Here is an 18,567-nt window from a genome sequence, read left to right as displayed (position 1 = left end):
TCGAAAGTATTGAACTATAATGGCATAATTATAGACGACGTTTGAAAAAACACAATTTTAAAACACTATTTGTTTAAAATGCAACCCTATAGATACAATACTGCCACTAGGGTTGCATTTTAAACAAACATGTTTAAAACAAGCCCTTGTTTACAACATATTTTTAATTGTTGTTGTTTTTGCTTTCTTTAAAGCCATGACGTCACGAATATTCAATTGTGACGTCATAGTGGATTGACATTGACAATTGAAAATATATAGGGTAAATATAGCTCCTTTTACGAAATATCTACGTACTATAGCCGTTGTACCGACTGTATGCATGCAACCCTAAGCCTAACTGCCACAGGCACTCAATCTATTCATGAATTTGAAAATGAAGGGTTCTACGATTCATAAAACACAACAATCGCCAAGACAATAACATGCTTGCTGCAGTAGAGCAACACAAATCGACCTATCCAAATTGACGAAATTCGACCATATGCGTTATTCGATAGACATATTTTAAGTGAAATTGATCGAAGGTTTTGTTCAATTTAGTTCACTTCAGTTCAGTTTATTAATAATTTCATCATTCCAAAACACCACAAGACTGCATTACAATGAAAAGATAGGAAGTTGTCGAAACGACATGGGGTATTCTTGGAAGACAGATAGCCCTACAGATGCACTTTGGCCTATAGGCAGGGTTGCCATCAACATGGACCCAAAAATAAGGACAGTTGAAAAATTAGATTAGCATGAAAAAGCGTTTTTGTACATACTTTGTATTTATACGAGCCATGGCCTATTACATCCCATACTTTTCGCCAGAAACAAACTGCTCCAGCAACGCCTTGTTATTAGAAAGTGCTTCATGGAACTCACGACCGCTCAGGTCTAGGTTTACCTTTACTCAGGGCCGAAACAGCACTTCGTCACCCCCCCCCCTCCCCCCGCAAAAAAAACGTTGGTCTTAACTAATCAGATTGAGACTTACTGGTAGCTAAAACTATATGCACAAGTGCAATATAAGTTAGATAAATATATCAATTATTTATAGCTTTACTACTTTTTAACCAATGTCGACTGCACTGCGCCTTCTTTCACTACGCAATAAATGCTGTCTTCCCCACAGCTTGAGCTTATTCTGCTGTAGACCAAACAGTAGGAACCTGGTATTGCTGGTTACTGCTAAAATAACGTCCGCTGCGATAGCTTGGTACAAACGAAACTGCTATACCACCACCCACTGCCCTATAGCTATCTCACCACTTAGAAGTCAAATCTTGTGGTGTGTACGTCACGAGAGTTCATGTCATTCATGATGTCATAAAATATCTACGCAAAAGCATAATTTTAGAGTAATATGCAACACAGATATACCAGAAGAAAACGATCGAAGTTCAGAAGTGGTTGAAAATAAGACAAAATAAGGACGTAAGTCGAAAATAAGGACATTTCTTAGAAATAAGGACAATTGAGTTTTCTAAGACGTGGCCCTTCAAAATAAGGACAAATCTTAGAAATAAGGACGGTACGGCAACCCTGCCTATAGGCCATGTAAATAAGAGGCATGAACAGTATGAACACTGAATGTAAAGAATTAGGGATAACATAAAACGACCAGTGATGAAAATGAATGACACAGGTGTCAATAGGACAGGTAATCCGGTAATCTTGCGGGATGACTTATTCAGTAGAAATCGCTTGCATTTCGATTTGAATGTGGTGATGAGATGGAACTAGTGAAGTCGATAGATAGTAATTGATCAATTTGCTGTCAAATCCGAATGGAAATATCAGGATTCGAGTGGAAAGCTATATTCAAGAGCCAGTATATCAGCCGTCTGTCTGTACGGATGATTTTTTATCTTTGTGTGTCTGTGGTGCAGCTGCAGGACTGGCGGCGTCGCATGGAGAAAATGTCGCGTTCGTGGCACATTCTACTTTTTGGGCCCTCTGAATTTTCGCGGAACTATCTCGCGAGAACGTCATATTTCGGATTCTGCCTCTGAGAGTGATCGACGCTTTACGAAAATCCTTGTTGCGTCCGCTGTATATGAAGTAATTCCACAGGCTGTTGCTCATGAGAATTATGCCGGTCACGGTGTCGACCGCGTTGAATACCTGGTTCATGTGCGGTGAGAATGCTCCGGATTTTTCACGGTATCTGACGAACACCAACGACAAGATGACTGCCGGCAGGCAGCATACGGTGAACACCCCAACTATAATCATCAAAGTCACTGCCAATCGGTTGTCGTTTGTTTTTTCGTGTGCGCTCCGAGCTCTCTGATTTGTGAGCTCTCTACGCTGTCGGCGTTTGCGACGTAATATTATGAATACAACGATGTTAGTCACCCACACTACGCACAACGGCACGCCGAACAGCACGATGTAAAATATCTCTGCGTATTTTCCGATCACCACGTACAGCACCGATGATATGGCGTAGCCCAAGCTACTCGTGACTATCGGCAGTATCGCGAATATGACCGCGCTAATCCAGATTACGACAGTGGAGTATACCGCGAGCTTTCTCGCGATGTCTCTTCTGTATTTCAATGGCTTCCACACGGCGAGACACCTGTCGAACCCGGCCATCGTTAGACTGTACAGCGATACCATCAGTGAGATCGCTGTCAAACAGCCAGAGGCGTTCCCCACGTTGCTTTCGAATTGTGATGCAATGGCGCCCGTTGTCAGCCGTATAGTGTATCCATCTCGCCCGGGCATCGGTACTCGACTCCAATCGATAAACGGCTGCGCCAGCTCGAAATCCGGCAAGCTTACCGTGTTCCCGATTTTCATCGGCTCCCAAGTCATGCGATGAAGGTTCCAAGCGAACGATGGCAGTCCGAATATGCCCACTAGCATGTCCGCGATGGCTAAGGAGCATTTGTATATCGCTTGGCCGTTGTGAAGCGATTCGGTCGAGGCAAAAACGGCGATTACGAGTCCGTTTAGGCAGACTATGGCGATAGAGATAGCGATCACGAATATCATCAGAATAATCACATTCGCGCGGCACCTGTTTAAGAGAAAATTAAGTCTGATATAAAACGGAAAGTTTTCGACAATGTCGCTATAAAACGCGTGGATTCTATCATATCATATCATTCACGGAGAACACGACACTAAAACTACCAATCGATTCATATATATGCATACGGGTCAAAGTTTATCAGATGCTGGGTACAATTTCGACCGATAAAATTGGAATTCGCTTCCTTTTTTAGTTTCTGTTTTTACTTCAATATTATGTTCACGTTTAGGCAGTGATGCACCGCGCCACCAATAAATGAAATGTGCTAATTGTGCCTTCTGAAAACATTATAGTATCCACCGGGTGGCAGATGCTGTGAAACCATAAATGTATGATACGTTGCAGACATATGAGCAGGTCAACCTAATTGGGAACTTTCATATTAACAATTAAAAAGTCATAAATTAGATCCGAGGCTGATTACCAAGGACAAATGCAATCGGAGTGCTATTCAGTGCCCTATTCAGAAACGGAACATAAGGATTCTCTGCTCTCAATTTAGATTTTCTATTCACGACCCACCAGCATCCGATTTTCGATCCATTTGGCGTGACGCACGCAGGACGGGAGCGGTGGCCGCATTACACACAGACTTCACAATTTTCTAGAAACTTTTAACGGTAACGTATCTTAAGTCTCTGTTTAAAGTCTAGTTCGACTTTGTGTACGAATATTATGCATTCAATACAAATCGAATTAAAAAGCGTAGGCGTTCTCATCGTCACAAAGTTAGTCTAGCAATGACAAATGGAAAGGACCTTTTCTGTTGGAGACGATTGCCGGTATCGCAGCACTCAATTTTTTTAATATTACGATCGAGATGACGCGATTCGCAGTATATATGCAAGCATACTGCTCCGAGACGAAACGCTCAGACACGGGATATGAGGAGGCGAGAGGACCTCAAGATTAGTCGTCCCACATTGAACTACGATCTCTATTAGTCTTGAAATCGTAACAAATGAATCACGCCAACAAACTTACAGCTTGGGGATGCAATTGTACGCGCTGATCCCGTTGCGTACCACAGGACTCGAATATCCGCACCAAGTCATTCGACAAAACGGAATCGAAGGCGTCAGAATTTCGTGGAACTCTCCATAGCCCCCGGTCGACGAGTCCAACTGAGCGATCTGAACGCAAGGTCGCGAGCTTTCATACGGCTTGAGTGACGCGTAGTCTATACTTTGTACTATTTCGGTCCATTCGGAAGGCAATGTGTTGTTTACGTTGCGGGTGGGGCTACTATCTGAGTCATATTGAGTAGACGGGCTTGATGCAGGGGACATTTTTCTTAACTCTGGAGTGCACCTGTCTACGAGCAATGACTTGTTGCAATAGAAGTCGTAGACGTTGCTCGTGAATTCGGAATAGTCATAGTGACGCCCACGACACTCTCCTGCCAGTTCATCGCATTGCCATGTTTTCAGTGCTTCGAAATGCCGCGTCAAATAATATCCGCCAGTGTCCCAATATCCCCGGAAGGAACTGACTTGGTAAGAGCAGCAGGTTTTCCGTATTTGGTCGTTCAATATCGGTAAAGCCCGCGAGCAAGTAGCGGTCAACACCTTCATGGTCATAGCCTGGCTCTTCACCAGCGGACAAATAACTGCGATCGTCAGGAGAAGCAGATACAGCACCCCCATGCTGATATTCGCGACTGCTGGTCTCGGAGTTATACTGTTGAGGGCGTGCTTAAACTTCGTGCTCTAGGGATGCACCATACTGGAGAAGTCCGTTGTTAACATTACATGTATAATGAACTACCAACAAATATCTATCTAAAATATACCTGCGAGGGACCTAAAAGCAACTCAATAGTCATGTTTCCAAAATGGCGATGTCTCTCTGTACAGATCCACACTTGAGGGCATTCACGCCGATCACGGCCTCATGCATAAGTTTAGCATGGGGTTACCACATACGTCCTCTTTTAAGAGGATTTGTCTTCTTTTTTTTTTAGAATTTTGTTTATCTATAGCAGGGGCGGGCAACTTCTCCAGTCGGCGTGCCGGATATAGGAAAATTAAGTACTTGGCGGGCCGAATTGCTGAATCGATACATTATTCGCCCATTTATCCACATGTACAATGAATAGAGCGTATTAAATAGATGTATTTCAACGACACCAATTCATTTCTCGCCAATGTGGATTTGAGAACAGCATTTTCGTACAGGCGCCGCCATGTCTGCTTCTCTCTGATCAATCAACACATGGTACAATCATGGTGTCCTATCTATTCGGTCTACGACACACTTCCAATTTGGTCAAAGGCAATTTGATGGTAATTTTTGACCGGCTTGCCGAGCATTAAATTTGATAAAATTGGTACCAATCAAAAGCTATACCTTGGTACTGATTGCGAAAATATAAATTTTATTCTTCCCGTGGTCCTGGAACTCTCAGAACCAGCCTCGAATGTTGCATTGTAACGGAGTTTGGTATTTTGACGCAACCATGCCGTCTGGGAGCAGTTGAGAAGCAGCGCATACCGCAAGCGTATTGGCCACTGTTGCGCAACCGATTGAGCATTCACACACTCTCTCTCGTGCGCACTTGCTCCTGAGCTGCTCAGACGGCATATGGTTGCGTCACAATACCAAACTCTGTTGCAATGCCACATTCGAGCCTGATTTTAAGGGGTTCAGGACCATGAGCAGAATAAAATTTATATCTTCGAAATCAGTGCCATGGTAGCTGTCGATTGATACTCATTTTATCAAATTTAACGCTCGGCAAGCCGTTCAAAAATTACCGTCAAATTGCCTTTGACCAAATGAAAAACGTGACGTAGTCCAATTTCACTAAGCCGTGAGATTTGCTTGTGTCCACACCAAATGGGACACTATGATGCAATCCTTAATTAGAATTTCGAGGCGTTCGATAAGCGCGATACCCCAAATTTACCAAGATATCAATTCATTAGGGTTGAGTAGGTGGCGAGATAGCGTAGTGGTATATTCCACAGCTACAACACCAATGAGTTATGGGTTCGAGTCCGACCGAGGTCGACTCCAGAATTCCTAACTAAGCGTTGGAGGTCTATCTAGGCTCCTCCTCGCCATCTTATTCGCATAAGCGGTGTCTTACGAAAACCTAGAAGTGTGCCGTGGTACAAGTCGGCGGTTACGGAATCAAAAATAAGAAATATCGGCCTGGTGTAAATGACCATTGTAGTCATCAAACACTATGATTACCATAAACAACATTACGGTTCAGTATCCTACATCGTAAATGCTTATAATGCAAATATTCTCGCTTCGACGAACTTAAGAATAATCTCCACTCTGATACGCTGCGCACACACGTATATAATAACATACAGTCACTAAAATCTGACGTAGTTAGCAAGTAGTGGGGGATCTCAGCAGACTGGGGCCGCTATGGCCACATTATCTATAAAACGAGAAACTGTCCGCGGGCCGGATCCGGCCCGCGGGCCGTATGTTGCCCGCCCCTGATCTATAGGGTAACATTTGAGTGAGATACAGTAAATCAGCACCAAAGTAACGTTCCGGCTGCTATTTCGAGAACTAAGCCGGAAAGTTGACTTTTTTTTAGTCAACCATCCACGAGGTCGGAGAAAAATATTACCATTCTCTCCGGATTTTACTCCAGAATTGTATGTCGGAAAATTTTGAAAAAGTGTCCTCTTTTCACATTTCAAAAATATGGTAACCCTAGTTTAGCAAGGAGCATATTGTATCTAGTAGGCAGGCATGGGGTGACTACGTCGTCAATGCAACCTCCCAAACGACCTTAAGAGATACTAGGAATGTACCGTTGTCTCATGATTGTGAATAAATTATAGACTTCTTTCAGTAAATAATGGGAACTTTTCATTTATTTTTATTGTTTTTTGCGAGGGACGGGTACCCATATTAACACCAATATATCTCTTTAATCTTTAATTGCGATATCACTGTGGATTGACATTAGCAACTGAAATTATCGAGTAAATATGACTCCTTTGACGAAAAAGGCTTCCGACCCCTGTCACAAACGGACCAAAAATATTCTTTACCAGGACTACACATCATTATGTAGCATTTTTGCGATCTGCGGTCCATCATCATCAGAACATCCATCCCATAGCAATGATCTGTATTTACGTCCTATGAACCGTCGAACCGACGACTATTTCGAGGGTTCCAACCATTCCTTATCGTATACGTCGACTATATCGGGTGCAAATCGTCCGTAGGCCCATACTGCATGTTTTTTCGAAAGTATTTACACAATTATGGCATAATTATACAACTTTTGTAGAAAAAACAAACTTTATTTTTCTTTTAAAATGACATTTTTTAAAACACCATTTAAAACATGTTTAAAAATGTTTAAAATACCATTTGTTTTGAATGTAACCATAGTCGCAATTGTTTCTTCTCCACAAACTGATCTAGGTGGGGTGCGAGTGAATCGAATGACGCATAAAGTATTTATCTATACATTCCATGAAGACATTTCTTACATTGGAAAGTATCACGTTAACGATTTGTGAAAACTATGATTTTACATAAAAAGAAATAAATTTACTGCCTACCACCTGAATTGACTTCGCGTGACACTAATGGTACCTGTACCAAATGTTGAGAACCACTGAGATATACGGACTCGACATGGCACCGTGTTCGCATGTCTGATTAATGAATTAAATTTCCTAAATTACCAAGGATTGCATACTGAACAGTCTGAACACGATGTCGAACATTTCGTTTACACCAGATCTTGCTTGTAATTACAAATACGAAAAAGTAAAGCACCAATCCTCGCACGTATGCATGTAACTTGGGCAAGTATCCTCGCACAATGCATATGACTCCATATGAATCTCGTAATGTGTCATATTTCAACATGTCACAGATATCCAGGCCTCATCCAAGTGCCCGTCCTTGACTTTATGTCTCTTTCTATATTTCTGCACATTTCCGTTGTTCTTTCTATGAATATTAATTCCGCAATGATCTAACAGGAAAGGAGAACGGTAGAGACTTGTCGCATTAAGATTCGCTGCGATCGCAATCTCACGCAGATCAATCAAGATTACACTCCTAGTCGCGCGTTATACAGTATAGTGTCCATTAGGGAGCAACTGGCCGTCTTAAATCAAGGCTTGCGGCAGAAAATTATGGCCGTGCGTGCATCTAAAAGATGCATACACTTAAACATAGACTGGATTACATCCCATCGATGAACACTCGCAATGAATCATGCTGGAATCCCGGATCTTCAAGACAAATGTATTCTGGACGAATCACAACGCGATAAAGACGTGATTTCCCAACTATTTTCCAACCAAGAAACATTCTGTGGGTATACAATAATATTGCGAAACGCCGAACAAATAATTATGCAATTCTATAAAATGAACAACAAACCGATTTATTCACCATAGAGGTATTCTTAGTAATATATCTATTCATACAGTTAGGCATGTTTGGGCTTTACTGTGCTCGCATTGTGCACGCGATTGAAGGGTACATTGTTTTATTGTGACTATAGTAGCTACAGGCAAAATCAAGTACCTGGATGATTCAATTTCCGATCGGGTATAGTCGATTATCACGTATTATAAAGCCATAAAAGCGATAACAGTGACCTAGAAAGTTGGAAAATCTATCTTTTTACGGGCACAAGGAAGACAATGAGCATTTCTCGTATGACAATGAGTATTTTGAAAATGAACTAAAATATTCGGAAATAAGCCGCCAATAGCATCCGCTTCATTGAAATTCTTCTTTTTCGTCTCCGCGACCCTAGAGAATAGGCAAACGACCCCATTGGGGTCACGCCCCCCCATTGGGGCCACGCCCCCTTGATGACAGTGACAAATTTCACGGCCCGCCTATCGTCATAATAAAAAATATTTAAAACAGCAACCAGAATGCTTGCAATCCCAACGCATTGTTTGGTTGTTATGGCTGTTCAGACACGTCCCTAATATGTAATTCGGACTATACACAGAGCAACAAATACGAGCTGGGCGTGCGCGCAGCGCGAAAAACTTTCCCGTTTACTCTCCTCTATATCTATCTATTACTGCTATAACTCAACCCTCAAACTCGATAGCTATGCAATCACGATTAAGCCCCGTTTTAAAGCTTGCAGCAACTTCGACAGGTTAGTTAGCTCCCGTAAATAACAAACTTATATATTCGTTACTGTGTTCCAACGGGGCCTACGTAGGCCCCGGTTCTGACCTCCCGATTATCACTAAACTATACTGTATTGAAATGCATCAGAAAACATTGCAATTAATGAAACATTCGCGATCGAACATTCAAGGATGTGATAATGCGTGTTTAACTTTAAGGATATAATATTTACACTTTTTACGTTAACAGTAAGCCATAAACCAATATGACTGTCAAACTATACTAAATCTCCGAATTTCTTACAGACACGTTAACGTGTCCTGTGGCTGATACTCAGCGCAGTAAAGCATGTATTTCTGTTCACGCCGTACATGTCGCGGATGTAACGTTGCTCTCACGGTTAATTTCGTAATCTAATTTAGTATCGAATGATTAATGAGATGAATTCTGTGAAAATATGGATTGGATGCAGCATTCACAAACCGCTGCTAAGAGATGTACGATTTTCGTGCTGTTGGCTACGTCCAGAGGATTGATCCAGACATCGGGCATTCCTTATCTCTTAACTTTTGAGCCATTCGTTAGCATCGTCGAATATCACCATTCCGAAGCCTCAATTAAAGTGTGAATTTATTTCAAGGCATCAGGGATATTGGTGCTTTGGAGATCGCTCTGACATTTGCGCATATGTAAAGTACAATAAGTTTAAACAAATAGAAATACGGAGATATTCAAAGATTTCTCGTCAATGTGAGCTTAATTTCCCGATGAGTTAATCATAAATTTAAGAGCTCACGGCCCTAACCACAAGAGCGCTGCTTATACTGATCCTCGTGGTGATTATGTTGTCACGGCATGTGAACTTGAGCTCCAGGCATTCAGTCACTGTTACAAATAGAGAGCGACCGTTCGCTTTCGATATTCAAACCCAATAAACCACTCTGCTACCCTACCACGAAACCATATATTACGTATTCGATATTACACACTGGACAATCCGAACATTCCTGCGTAATTACTGCACGCAAGCCGCGGCTATATAGTTAGTCGGGGTTTGAATGTAGCATTATAGTTAGTCAGAACCCAGAACGCGTTCGGCAGCTCAATACCGACCGATTGATCAAACCGAGCGTGAAAGCTCCAACGACAACATTCAAGGAATACGCTCCGGCTAAACACAAATATTTCAGATGCAAATGGACCACATAATGCAAGTTATATCACCAAACAACAGCGAAGAGTCATAATCTTGACACTAAGACCTTAGTACAATAGTCCACTGATTGAGGATCCCTTGCATGGACTCTGTGAGGAATGCGGTGTCATTGAAACTATTGGTTGCTTCTGAACTTCATTGTATTGCGCACAATCAACCCTTGAACCAGGCGTGGGTAACATACGACCCGCAAGCGGGTTCCGGTCTTACAAGATACTGTGGCCCGCGGCCACAGTCTACCACAATCTCGCACTAGGTGCATACTTCTTCTAATTATTGTGACTGTAGGTCATTCCTTAGTTCTTTTTACGAATATGAGCATTAACAAGACAAAGCTGCGTTTCAATCTATCTGGTGTTCGCGTACACTCGTACAAGTACAGTCAGTATGGGTTTCTAGTCTGCGTCCGACACGCAGCCAGAGCTCAAAGAACTTGTTGACAACTTTGATCGACCACAGATGTCTCATTGACTTCAACAGCTATTGAAGTGCATTACGTCAATGAATTCAATAAATACTGTGTGTTATCTATGCTTTAAACATAAAGTTTACATTAAACGATTTATTCCTGGTATTGGTGGATAAATACGCGATTAAGTATCGATTCAGGAATTCGGTCCGCCAAGTACTTCATTTTCCCATATCAGGCCCGCCGACTGGAGACGTTGCCCATCCCTACCATAGCCATGACCATGGCCGCATTAAGAAACCCATTCTTAGCCAATAATATCGATACTAGGGTCGCCAATGCGTTTCAAAATAAATTTAATAGTAACACACCCTCTCCAATGATGTCCACAAGTAAAAACAAAACATGTCAACATAACAAGAGCTTACATTTATTCATTTTATCCTACTTTCATGGAGCGTCGTCACTCTATTCTTCTAACTAAATCATCTTTATTATTCTCCTATCGCGAAACCAGACACTTTTCTTGCATTTCTGATCGCAACACTGTTACCACATGTGCAGCACGCACTCAATCATATGATATTTTGCAATTAAAAGTTATTCGACAACTTAACGCACCAAGAAACGATATCTTCGGTATTCCTACGCCATGCATGGCCTAAAGGGATTACGTTGCTAGATGCTCAGGCGATACGGTCGCCGTAACGTCGTGATTTCTGCGCATTGGAGTTCTTTTCAGGAATTCTCGAGACTCCGTATCACGTCAATTTCATTCGGGCACAATGCAATAGGTCGCTATACCGCAATTACGTCAAACTTCATAGCATCTAGCATCAGCAGTGAAGCACCTTCGCGGAGTCGCAACGACAAGTAAACAAGCAGTGACTGAGATGATGCGGGGAAACAATATTTTTTCAAATATGTCAAGCTATATAGTATTTTAAGCAGTCTGTACACTGTGCTTGTAATTTGATCTTCAATGCAACGTTGAATGGAGTTGACTATTCGACTATAGGATCTCTGTAGACTATTACTTTGTGGATATTCACATATATATAGCAAATATATTGGCGGTAAAATTACGCGAAGTAGGCATTCTCTTTGTGTTCGCATTAGAGCTCGCTCATCATATGTTTTCCAACAATAAGTTTAGAATAGTTCGAATAGTAGGACCCTATAATGCTAACGACATGGATGAATATTCGAGTGGTTATTGGTTATACTCGTTTGGCTAATTGGCCCATACAAATGCTAGTGAAAATATCTTCTACTTATATATTCTATGCTCTGACGGATAGGAATATAATTGCAAGCAACCGGTGGAAATACATAATCCCGCACACGTATAGTATGCGCGCCATAATGCCCGTAGACCTAGCCCAACACTGTTTCAAACAAAGGCCTTTTTGAAAAGAAATGTGTTTTCTCAAGTTGTATAATTATGCCATAATTGTGTAAATGCTTTCGAAAAAACATGTTGTATGAGCCTACGGACGATTACCACCCGATATCGGCGGCGTATACGATATGGGATGGTTGGAACCCTCAAAATAGTCGGTTCCACAGCTATAGTACGTAGATATTTCGCCAAAGAGCTAAATTCACCCTATATTTTCAATTGTCAATGTCAATCCCCTATGATGTCACAATTGAAAGTTCGTGACGTCATGAAATGAAATAAATAAATAAATAAAAACAATAAAAAACAAATTTTGAACAAGGGCCTTGTTTTAAACATGTTTGTTTTAAATTGATTTTTGTTTAATATATGTACCGAAACAGAAATAGAACACATATTATCTCAAAGCCTTCGGGGAACCCCAAATTTTTGTTGATTCATGAAAAGAAAAATCCACCACAACACCCATCTAGCTAACTAACTAACTAACACATCGAATACATTACTACAGTTTACTGGTGCACAAAAGGAACTGTGTATCAAAAGCGATAAAAAAAAATCAATAAATATAACTTTCACACAAAATCAGGACAATAAAACTTCTATTGTTCCCTTTTAGATAGCACTTCAGAAGTGCGAGGCTTCACCATGGACAGTGTCGTCGTCTTGTTCGGTCGAAACGAAGAAGCGTGATACTAATTGCCTAATTGCAGATGGGCCTATAAATATTGAAGTTATAATAATATAATAAGACGAGCGTGTCATCACAAATCATGCGCATGCGTTGAGTGTATGTCTGCCGCAAGGGAATCCATCGAGACTAACTCGGCGAACCCCTGGGGTTTCCAGGAACACCGGTTCTGAACTACGGATCTATATAGTAAGTATAGGCGCGTATTATCCGTATAACAATCTGTTGAATATCATACTGATGTTACACTGGGATATTGTGAGCTGTACCATCGAAATTGTGATCATGGCGTGGAAAAATTCGTATTCAGTGGTCCCCTCTGCAGAACGCACATTTTCACAGCGATATAACCTGAGACTTCGACGAGAACAATTTTCGAAGTCGAGATTATTATTCAGAAGTTTCAGAATAAATCGCTTCGCAGATTTATCGTAATGCAAATTTGTAACCCTCGATTGATACAGTATTGTAAACCAGTGTATACCAGCGTCAACTTTGACTGCTATGCAACATCCATTTCATTCATAACTCAGTTTTAAACATTTAATCAGACAATTTCTGACACTAAATTTTGAAGCGATTGATCGAAATATGTTCGCAATTTATATGTGCCAACATAACCACCATCCGACATGCACGTTTTGCTAAAACGGTATCACATTTAACATTGATTGTGTGAAGCAGGTTCAAATGTTTTTTGGGGGGAACGTCCCCTACGCCAATACAGCTACACAGATTACAGATCTGACTTGACACTCATACAAGCTGGGATTCAGTACTCATACAGCCGTATCTCCCCAAATATTGCTGAAGAATTTGAGCCTGACCTTTAATTGATGCGGTAATAGCCGCATGTACCTTGATTATCGATAAGCCCACATACCAATCATATCGGACGTAATTACAACGTAACGAATGCAGCTGTCCAGCGTTCAGTGAGAAAAATGATGCATGTTTAGAGAGCATTCACATTGCGTACGATTGGTATGATCAAGGCCACTGAGAGTGTTATTGTCATTAGTTAGGTATTGTAAACCCGCTCTCAAAGATGTAGCTCGATCGATGTTCGATGAAGCACTCAATAATTAAGTCATATTTATGTAGACTATACGATACGGATGTATCGTAATGCAATACCACAGACTTGGACCAATAATACAATTAAATTGTATACATATATATATAAACACAAAATCAATAGAATAAAAATATTGAAGGGAAATAAAGAAAACTATATATGCGTATGACAGCGGCTGATACCAAGTGTATTCACGCGAAGACACAAAAGTGCGAGACATATGCTTGTGAACTTCTGTGTATGGAACTATGTTATTCAACTGTTTTTTTACATTTATATATGCATGCGGCAAAGATAAGTACGTTTCAGATTCCCAAACTCCAAATTCAGCTCCAAATTTAAAGCAAAAAATGACTATCGACACAAGATTAGCCCTCATAACAAGTTCCTGCTTCGCTGTGAATCCTAGTTGCTAATGGCAAAGTCGTCATATTTGTCTGAATATTTGACTGGTTTTTATCCGAAGTAGAATTGAACTCCGTGTTACGTGATTCTTCTCCGCACGGGCACAGTCCGGGGAGAAGGCTCTTCATCGCTTTCCTGAATTCCTTGTTGCGGGCCGAGTAAATAAATACGTTCCACAAGCTGTTGCAGAACAGTATGATCACAAAAACGTAGTCAAGGGAATTGAAAAGTAAGACTTTAGACAATTGAAACGTGGACAAATTAGCGGGGTTCAACTCGTCCGAATAAGTCATTGACAATAACGACAATATCACTATCGGCAGGACGCATATTGTGAATACTCCGACCATTAACAGCAGAGTCTTCGCGAGCTGCAGTTCGTTTTTTCCCCCGTTTCTTTTATTGTTGATCCCACGTTCAGTAATTTTATACCTTTGCTTCGTTTGTTTGCGAACTGAGAAGTACAAAACTATATTTGCAGTCCAAACGACAATAAGCGGAACTACCAACACGCATATATACACGACGTGCACGTTCGCTCCTGACATCAAGACTAGTGCGGCGGAAAGCGGCGCGTATTTCAGGCCGATGTTCATAAACGGCAAAAGCGCAATCAAAATCGTGAGCGCCCAAATCGACAGCACTAGTCGCGTCGCGACTTTTTTAGTGTTAAAGGATTTGTAATGAAGAGGAAAATGCACGGCCCACAACCTGTCGATGCTGGCGCCGGCCAAAGTATAGACAGATGCAAGGATGGATATGGCGGTAACACACGCGATAACTTGAATGTAAGCCTGATCCAGAGATAGTCGTGTCGGATGGCGAACTGAGATACCATCCCTCCCTGGCATCGGCGCCTTACCCCACTTGACGAATTGATTCGAAAATTCTGGCAACTTCAGCTTGTAATCTGGAGCCAGGGCCAAGTTTTGCCGTGTTGAAAGGAAAAGTGTGGCCGCCACAGATGGCATGGATATAAGCCCGGTCAGAAGGTCGGCGGTAGCCATGGAAATTTTGTAGATCGATTGAGCGTTCTTGATCGACACTATCTTGGCGAAGAACAGAATCACCAAGAGGTTGGAAATAATGATGGTCAGCGATAAAATGACAGTCACGGCCACTGTTATGATTACGTTGACCCGGCAGCTGAAAGTTATAAAATAAGTTAGTTTGGTTCGTGGATCTACTGTGCGTGACTATGCATACACACAAATTGCACAGTGAACAGAAAATGATGTCTATTTTCTATTATTTGTCGTACGGACGAATGTTAACCCAAATTTTGCCTAGCTGTCTGTGTGTACTGAACGGATATTTCGTTTTGAAATTCCCGTCGTCTGGTCCGTAGCTATCTATGTTATTTGCTACTGCCCACTTGTGGACGGAAGAAATGTTGGCTGTTTTAGTCAAAAAAGTTGTCTACCGTCACGATACATGTGTTATCGATCTTTGAGTTTCGTGATTAATTAAAATAATTCCCAGAAATGCTTAATACCAACATGCTCTGCCAATAAGTCTCTCTTTTATCGATTCTGCTGAAGATAATCTGAAAGACCTTTTAGTTGAAAGAGTTTCAACTAGGGACTCAACGACATTACTGATCTTGTACTGTGGTGTCAAACTGGTCAATACATGACGCAGTTGCCTCGTTATGGTAAAAAATGATTAATCAAAAAGCATTCGCTCTCCCAGTACATATACTAAACTATTCACTAATAGTATTATAATAATATTCACTTTGTCGGCATGCAGCTGTGTAGAGACACCCCTCTTTCCACGATTGCCCGCGAGAATCCGCACCAAATCACCGAGCAAAACGGCACCGACGGTGACATAATTTCCTGATATGAGCCGAAACCTCCTCCGTTCGAATCCAGCATCGCCACTTGTACACAGGGTTTACTTAAGTCGCTACCAGCGAATAAATCTTGACTTAATTGAGTTAGCTTTCCATCCCATAGTGTAGCATTGATATCTGGTGATGATGATTGTTGATTAGATGAATTTGCAATCATTGCCTGTGGAGTGGTCGATCCGGTATAGTCGATATCAACAAGGTCTCTTATAACGCCGTTACATCTTGCTGACAACTCCGAACTGTTACAGAAGCGTTCGTACACCAGCGACGTGAACTCATTGAACGCGTAGCGCCTATCGTCGCACTCTTCCGCGAACTCCGGACATCTCCAGGTCCGCAGAAATTCCAGATGTTCAGACAGATATCTGTCACCGTTTTTCCAGTACTTCTCCATCAAACGCTTGTATGTCTTGCAGCATTCCAGCTCAAGAACCCGGTAACGGAACGGAAGTCCGCGCGAACAGACTATGCGCAGTTTCCCGACGGTGAACATAGATCTAAGCTGTTGTATGCTTTGTCCTCTCGAATACGCGGCGACGCAAAGCAGAAGAACTGTGATCCCGATTATTTTCATGGATTATTTTTAAGAGTAAACAATAATTTGACTGTGAAAATGCACGGTCATTGATCATATTATGCGATTCGGAATTATCTAAAGCCGATATGTGAAAGCAGACCTACGATACGTATTTAAGATTGTAAGCGCCGGTGCGATGAACCCAATAAATTAATGTTTTGTCAATACAAAGTTGAAAATAGTTGTTGTAAATAGTCGTTGCAGTGTCCGAAACGATCTTAAACTAATCTAGCAGTAATAGAATATGATTTTCAACCGACCTCAGTACAATACGCAGTGGCTAGGATTTTAAGCTCCGTGATAATCTCAATGATTATATCAATACGTTCCGACAATCTGATTACATATTCTATCCTCAGTTATAAATGACGTTTCGATATCTATCTTCTAGTAACATTCATTGTGTCTGTAGAACTTCATCGGGACCCGTTTTATACGATTTTTCCTATTCAATCTCTTACAACTTACACTTCGCTAACGTGCATCTTACAATCTATATCACCAACAATGTTATGAACATGCTGTTCATAAAGCGATTGAACAGTCTCTTTTTCGCAATAAAGCGTACATTTCTGCTGCATACAGTACATGCAACCACGATCCACACTCTACACTCTGCAGGCTCCACAATTTAGTTTGATGATAGAACAGCCAATATGGTCATATCAATGAAATTCTGGCACGTTTGAGTGAATGTCAGCGATGAAGCCTGTCTGCCAAAATATAGACCTTCAATATTCAGTGATGAACTAATAACTTCCCACTTCCCACTTCCCACTTGTTGCAACCAAAGCTTTTGCGAAATCTATTATAGAATTGTCGGCTATAGGCCTACTTAGGATAACGGTGATTCACGGGCTTGATCAGACACACCTGTCCAAAAAAGTTTAACAATGTTTTTGAACTCAGCCTTTCCGCTGTTTTCAATGCCTCGGCATATTCAAAGTCACGGTCTTGACACTCGCTCGTTGTTTTGAAACTCGCGGTTTTGGCACTTACCAATTTGAACAAGGCCTGCGGTAGGTGCGGTAACCGTGGCAACAAATTCAGCCGCATCATAGAGTGGATCACTGAGCAGCACCGATCTGCTGCGGCAGTCCCAAACACGGGAGAAGCCGTAAGACCGTCCCTCTCTCATATATAAGTAATCTATAGGTTCTTTATCGCATCAAACGGCCTTTTACTCGAAAGAGCCATGTCGAAGCTTGGATGTCAAGATCGCTCCCCTGGTTACAACGCTGTGTTTATGTACCCAAAACCGACTTTGCATACTTCCATGCTAGTGCTAATGCGACAGTAAACGATTTGAGAATGGAAAAGTATGTTGTCATTGAAATAAGCTCGAATATTTTCGGCTGACACTCGTCAGGGGTAATGGTTAGCAACTAGTAGAAAACTGGAAATAGCATTGTATATCAACAATCGTATCAATAAGAATATACTTTTTTAACTGTATATTGAGGTTCTGTACTTCCAAGAATCTATTCAGAGATTTGAACTACTCAAAACTAGCGATAGTATACGAGGCACCTTTTATTGACATTTTGATCGATTTGCAGGTGTAATTTCACATATACTACTCATTTTAATGAATGTCTCCCCACTGTATTACCGGATTAGACTATAACAGTAATAGACTAAAGGTTCTCTTATCTGCAGTAATATGCGGATTACGGCGCATATTTTGCTATAAGACGTAAATGTATCCAGATAATTATCAGCGTCTGAAAGTTATATAGCGTTTCAAAATAGTCGGATATGACGCGGGCTTATATATATATATATCTGACATTGCCTTTCC

General features: G+C 41.3%; 2 protein-coding genes across 2 annotated transcripts; both read right to left on the bottom strand.

Moving 5' to 3' along the window:
* Positions 1–1,540: 1,540 nt before the first annotated feature.
* On the bottom strand, positions 1,541–4,873 carry LOC145445301 (uncharacterized). Its single transcript, XM_080323483.1, has 2 exons — positions 4,016–4,873; positions 1,541–3,016 (listed from the first exon to the last, which is right to left on the bottom strand). The coding sequence occupies exons 1-2, from the start codon at positions 4,675–4,677 to the stop codon at positions 1,825–1,827; spliced, it is 1,854 nt and encodes a 617-aa protein (XP_080179609.1). The 5' UTR covers positions 4,678–4,873; the 3' UTR covers positions 1,541–1,824.
* Positions 4,874–14,003: 9,130 nt separating this feature from the next.
* On the bottom strand, positions 14,004–18,219 carry LOC145444930 (uncharacterized). Its single transcript, XM_080322991.1, has 2 exons — positions 16,069–18,219; positions 14,004–15,477 (listed from the first exon to the last, which is right to left on the bottom strand). The coding sequence occupies exons 1-2, from the start codon at positions 16,761–16,763 to the stop codon at positions 14,295–14,297; spliced, it is 1,878 nt and encodes a 625-aa protein (XP_080179117.1). The 5' UTR covers positions 16,764–18,219; the 3' UTR covers positions 14,004–14,294.
* Between the last annotated feature and the right edge of the window lie 348 nt (positions 18,220–18,567).

The sequence above is a fragment of the Botryllus schlosseri genome, chromosome 8 (genome assembly GCF_051294905.1).
Source record: "Botryllus schlosseri isolate E-star chromosome 8, Bs_hap1, whole genome shotgun sequence".
In the NCBI taxonomy this organism is placed as follows: Eukaryota; Metazoa; Chordata; class Ascidiacea; order Stolidobranchia; family Styelidae; genus Botryllus; species Botryllus schlosseri.
The sequence above is the reverse complement of the archived record's forward strand: the minus strand, read 5'-3'. Positions and strand labels throughout refer to the sequence as shown.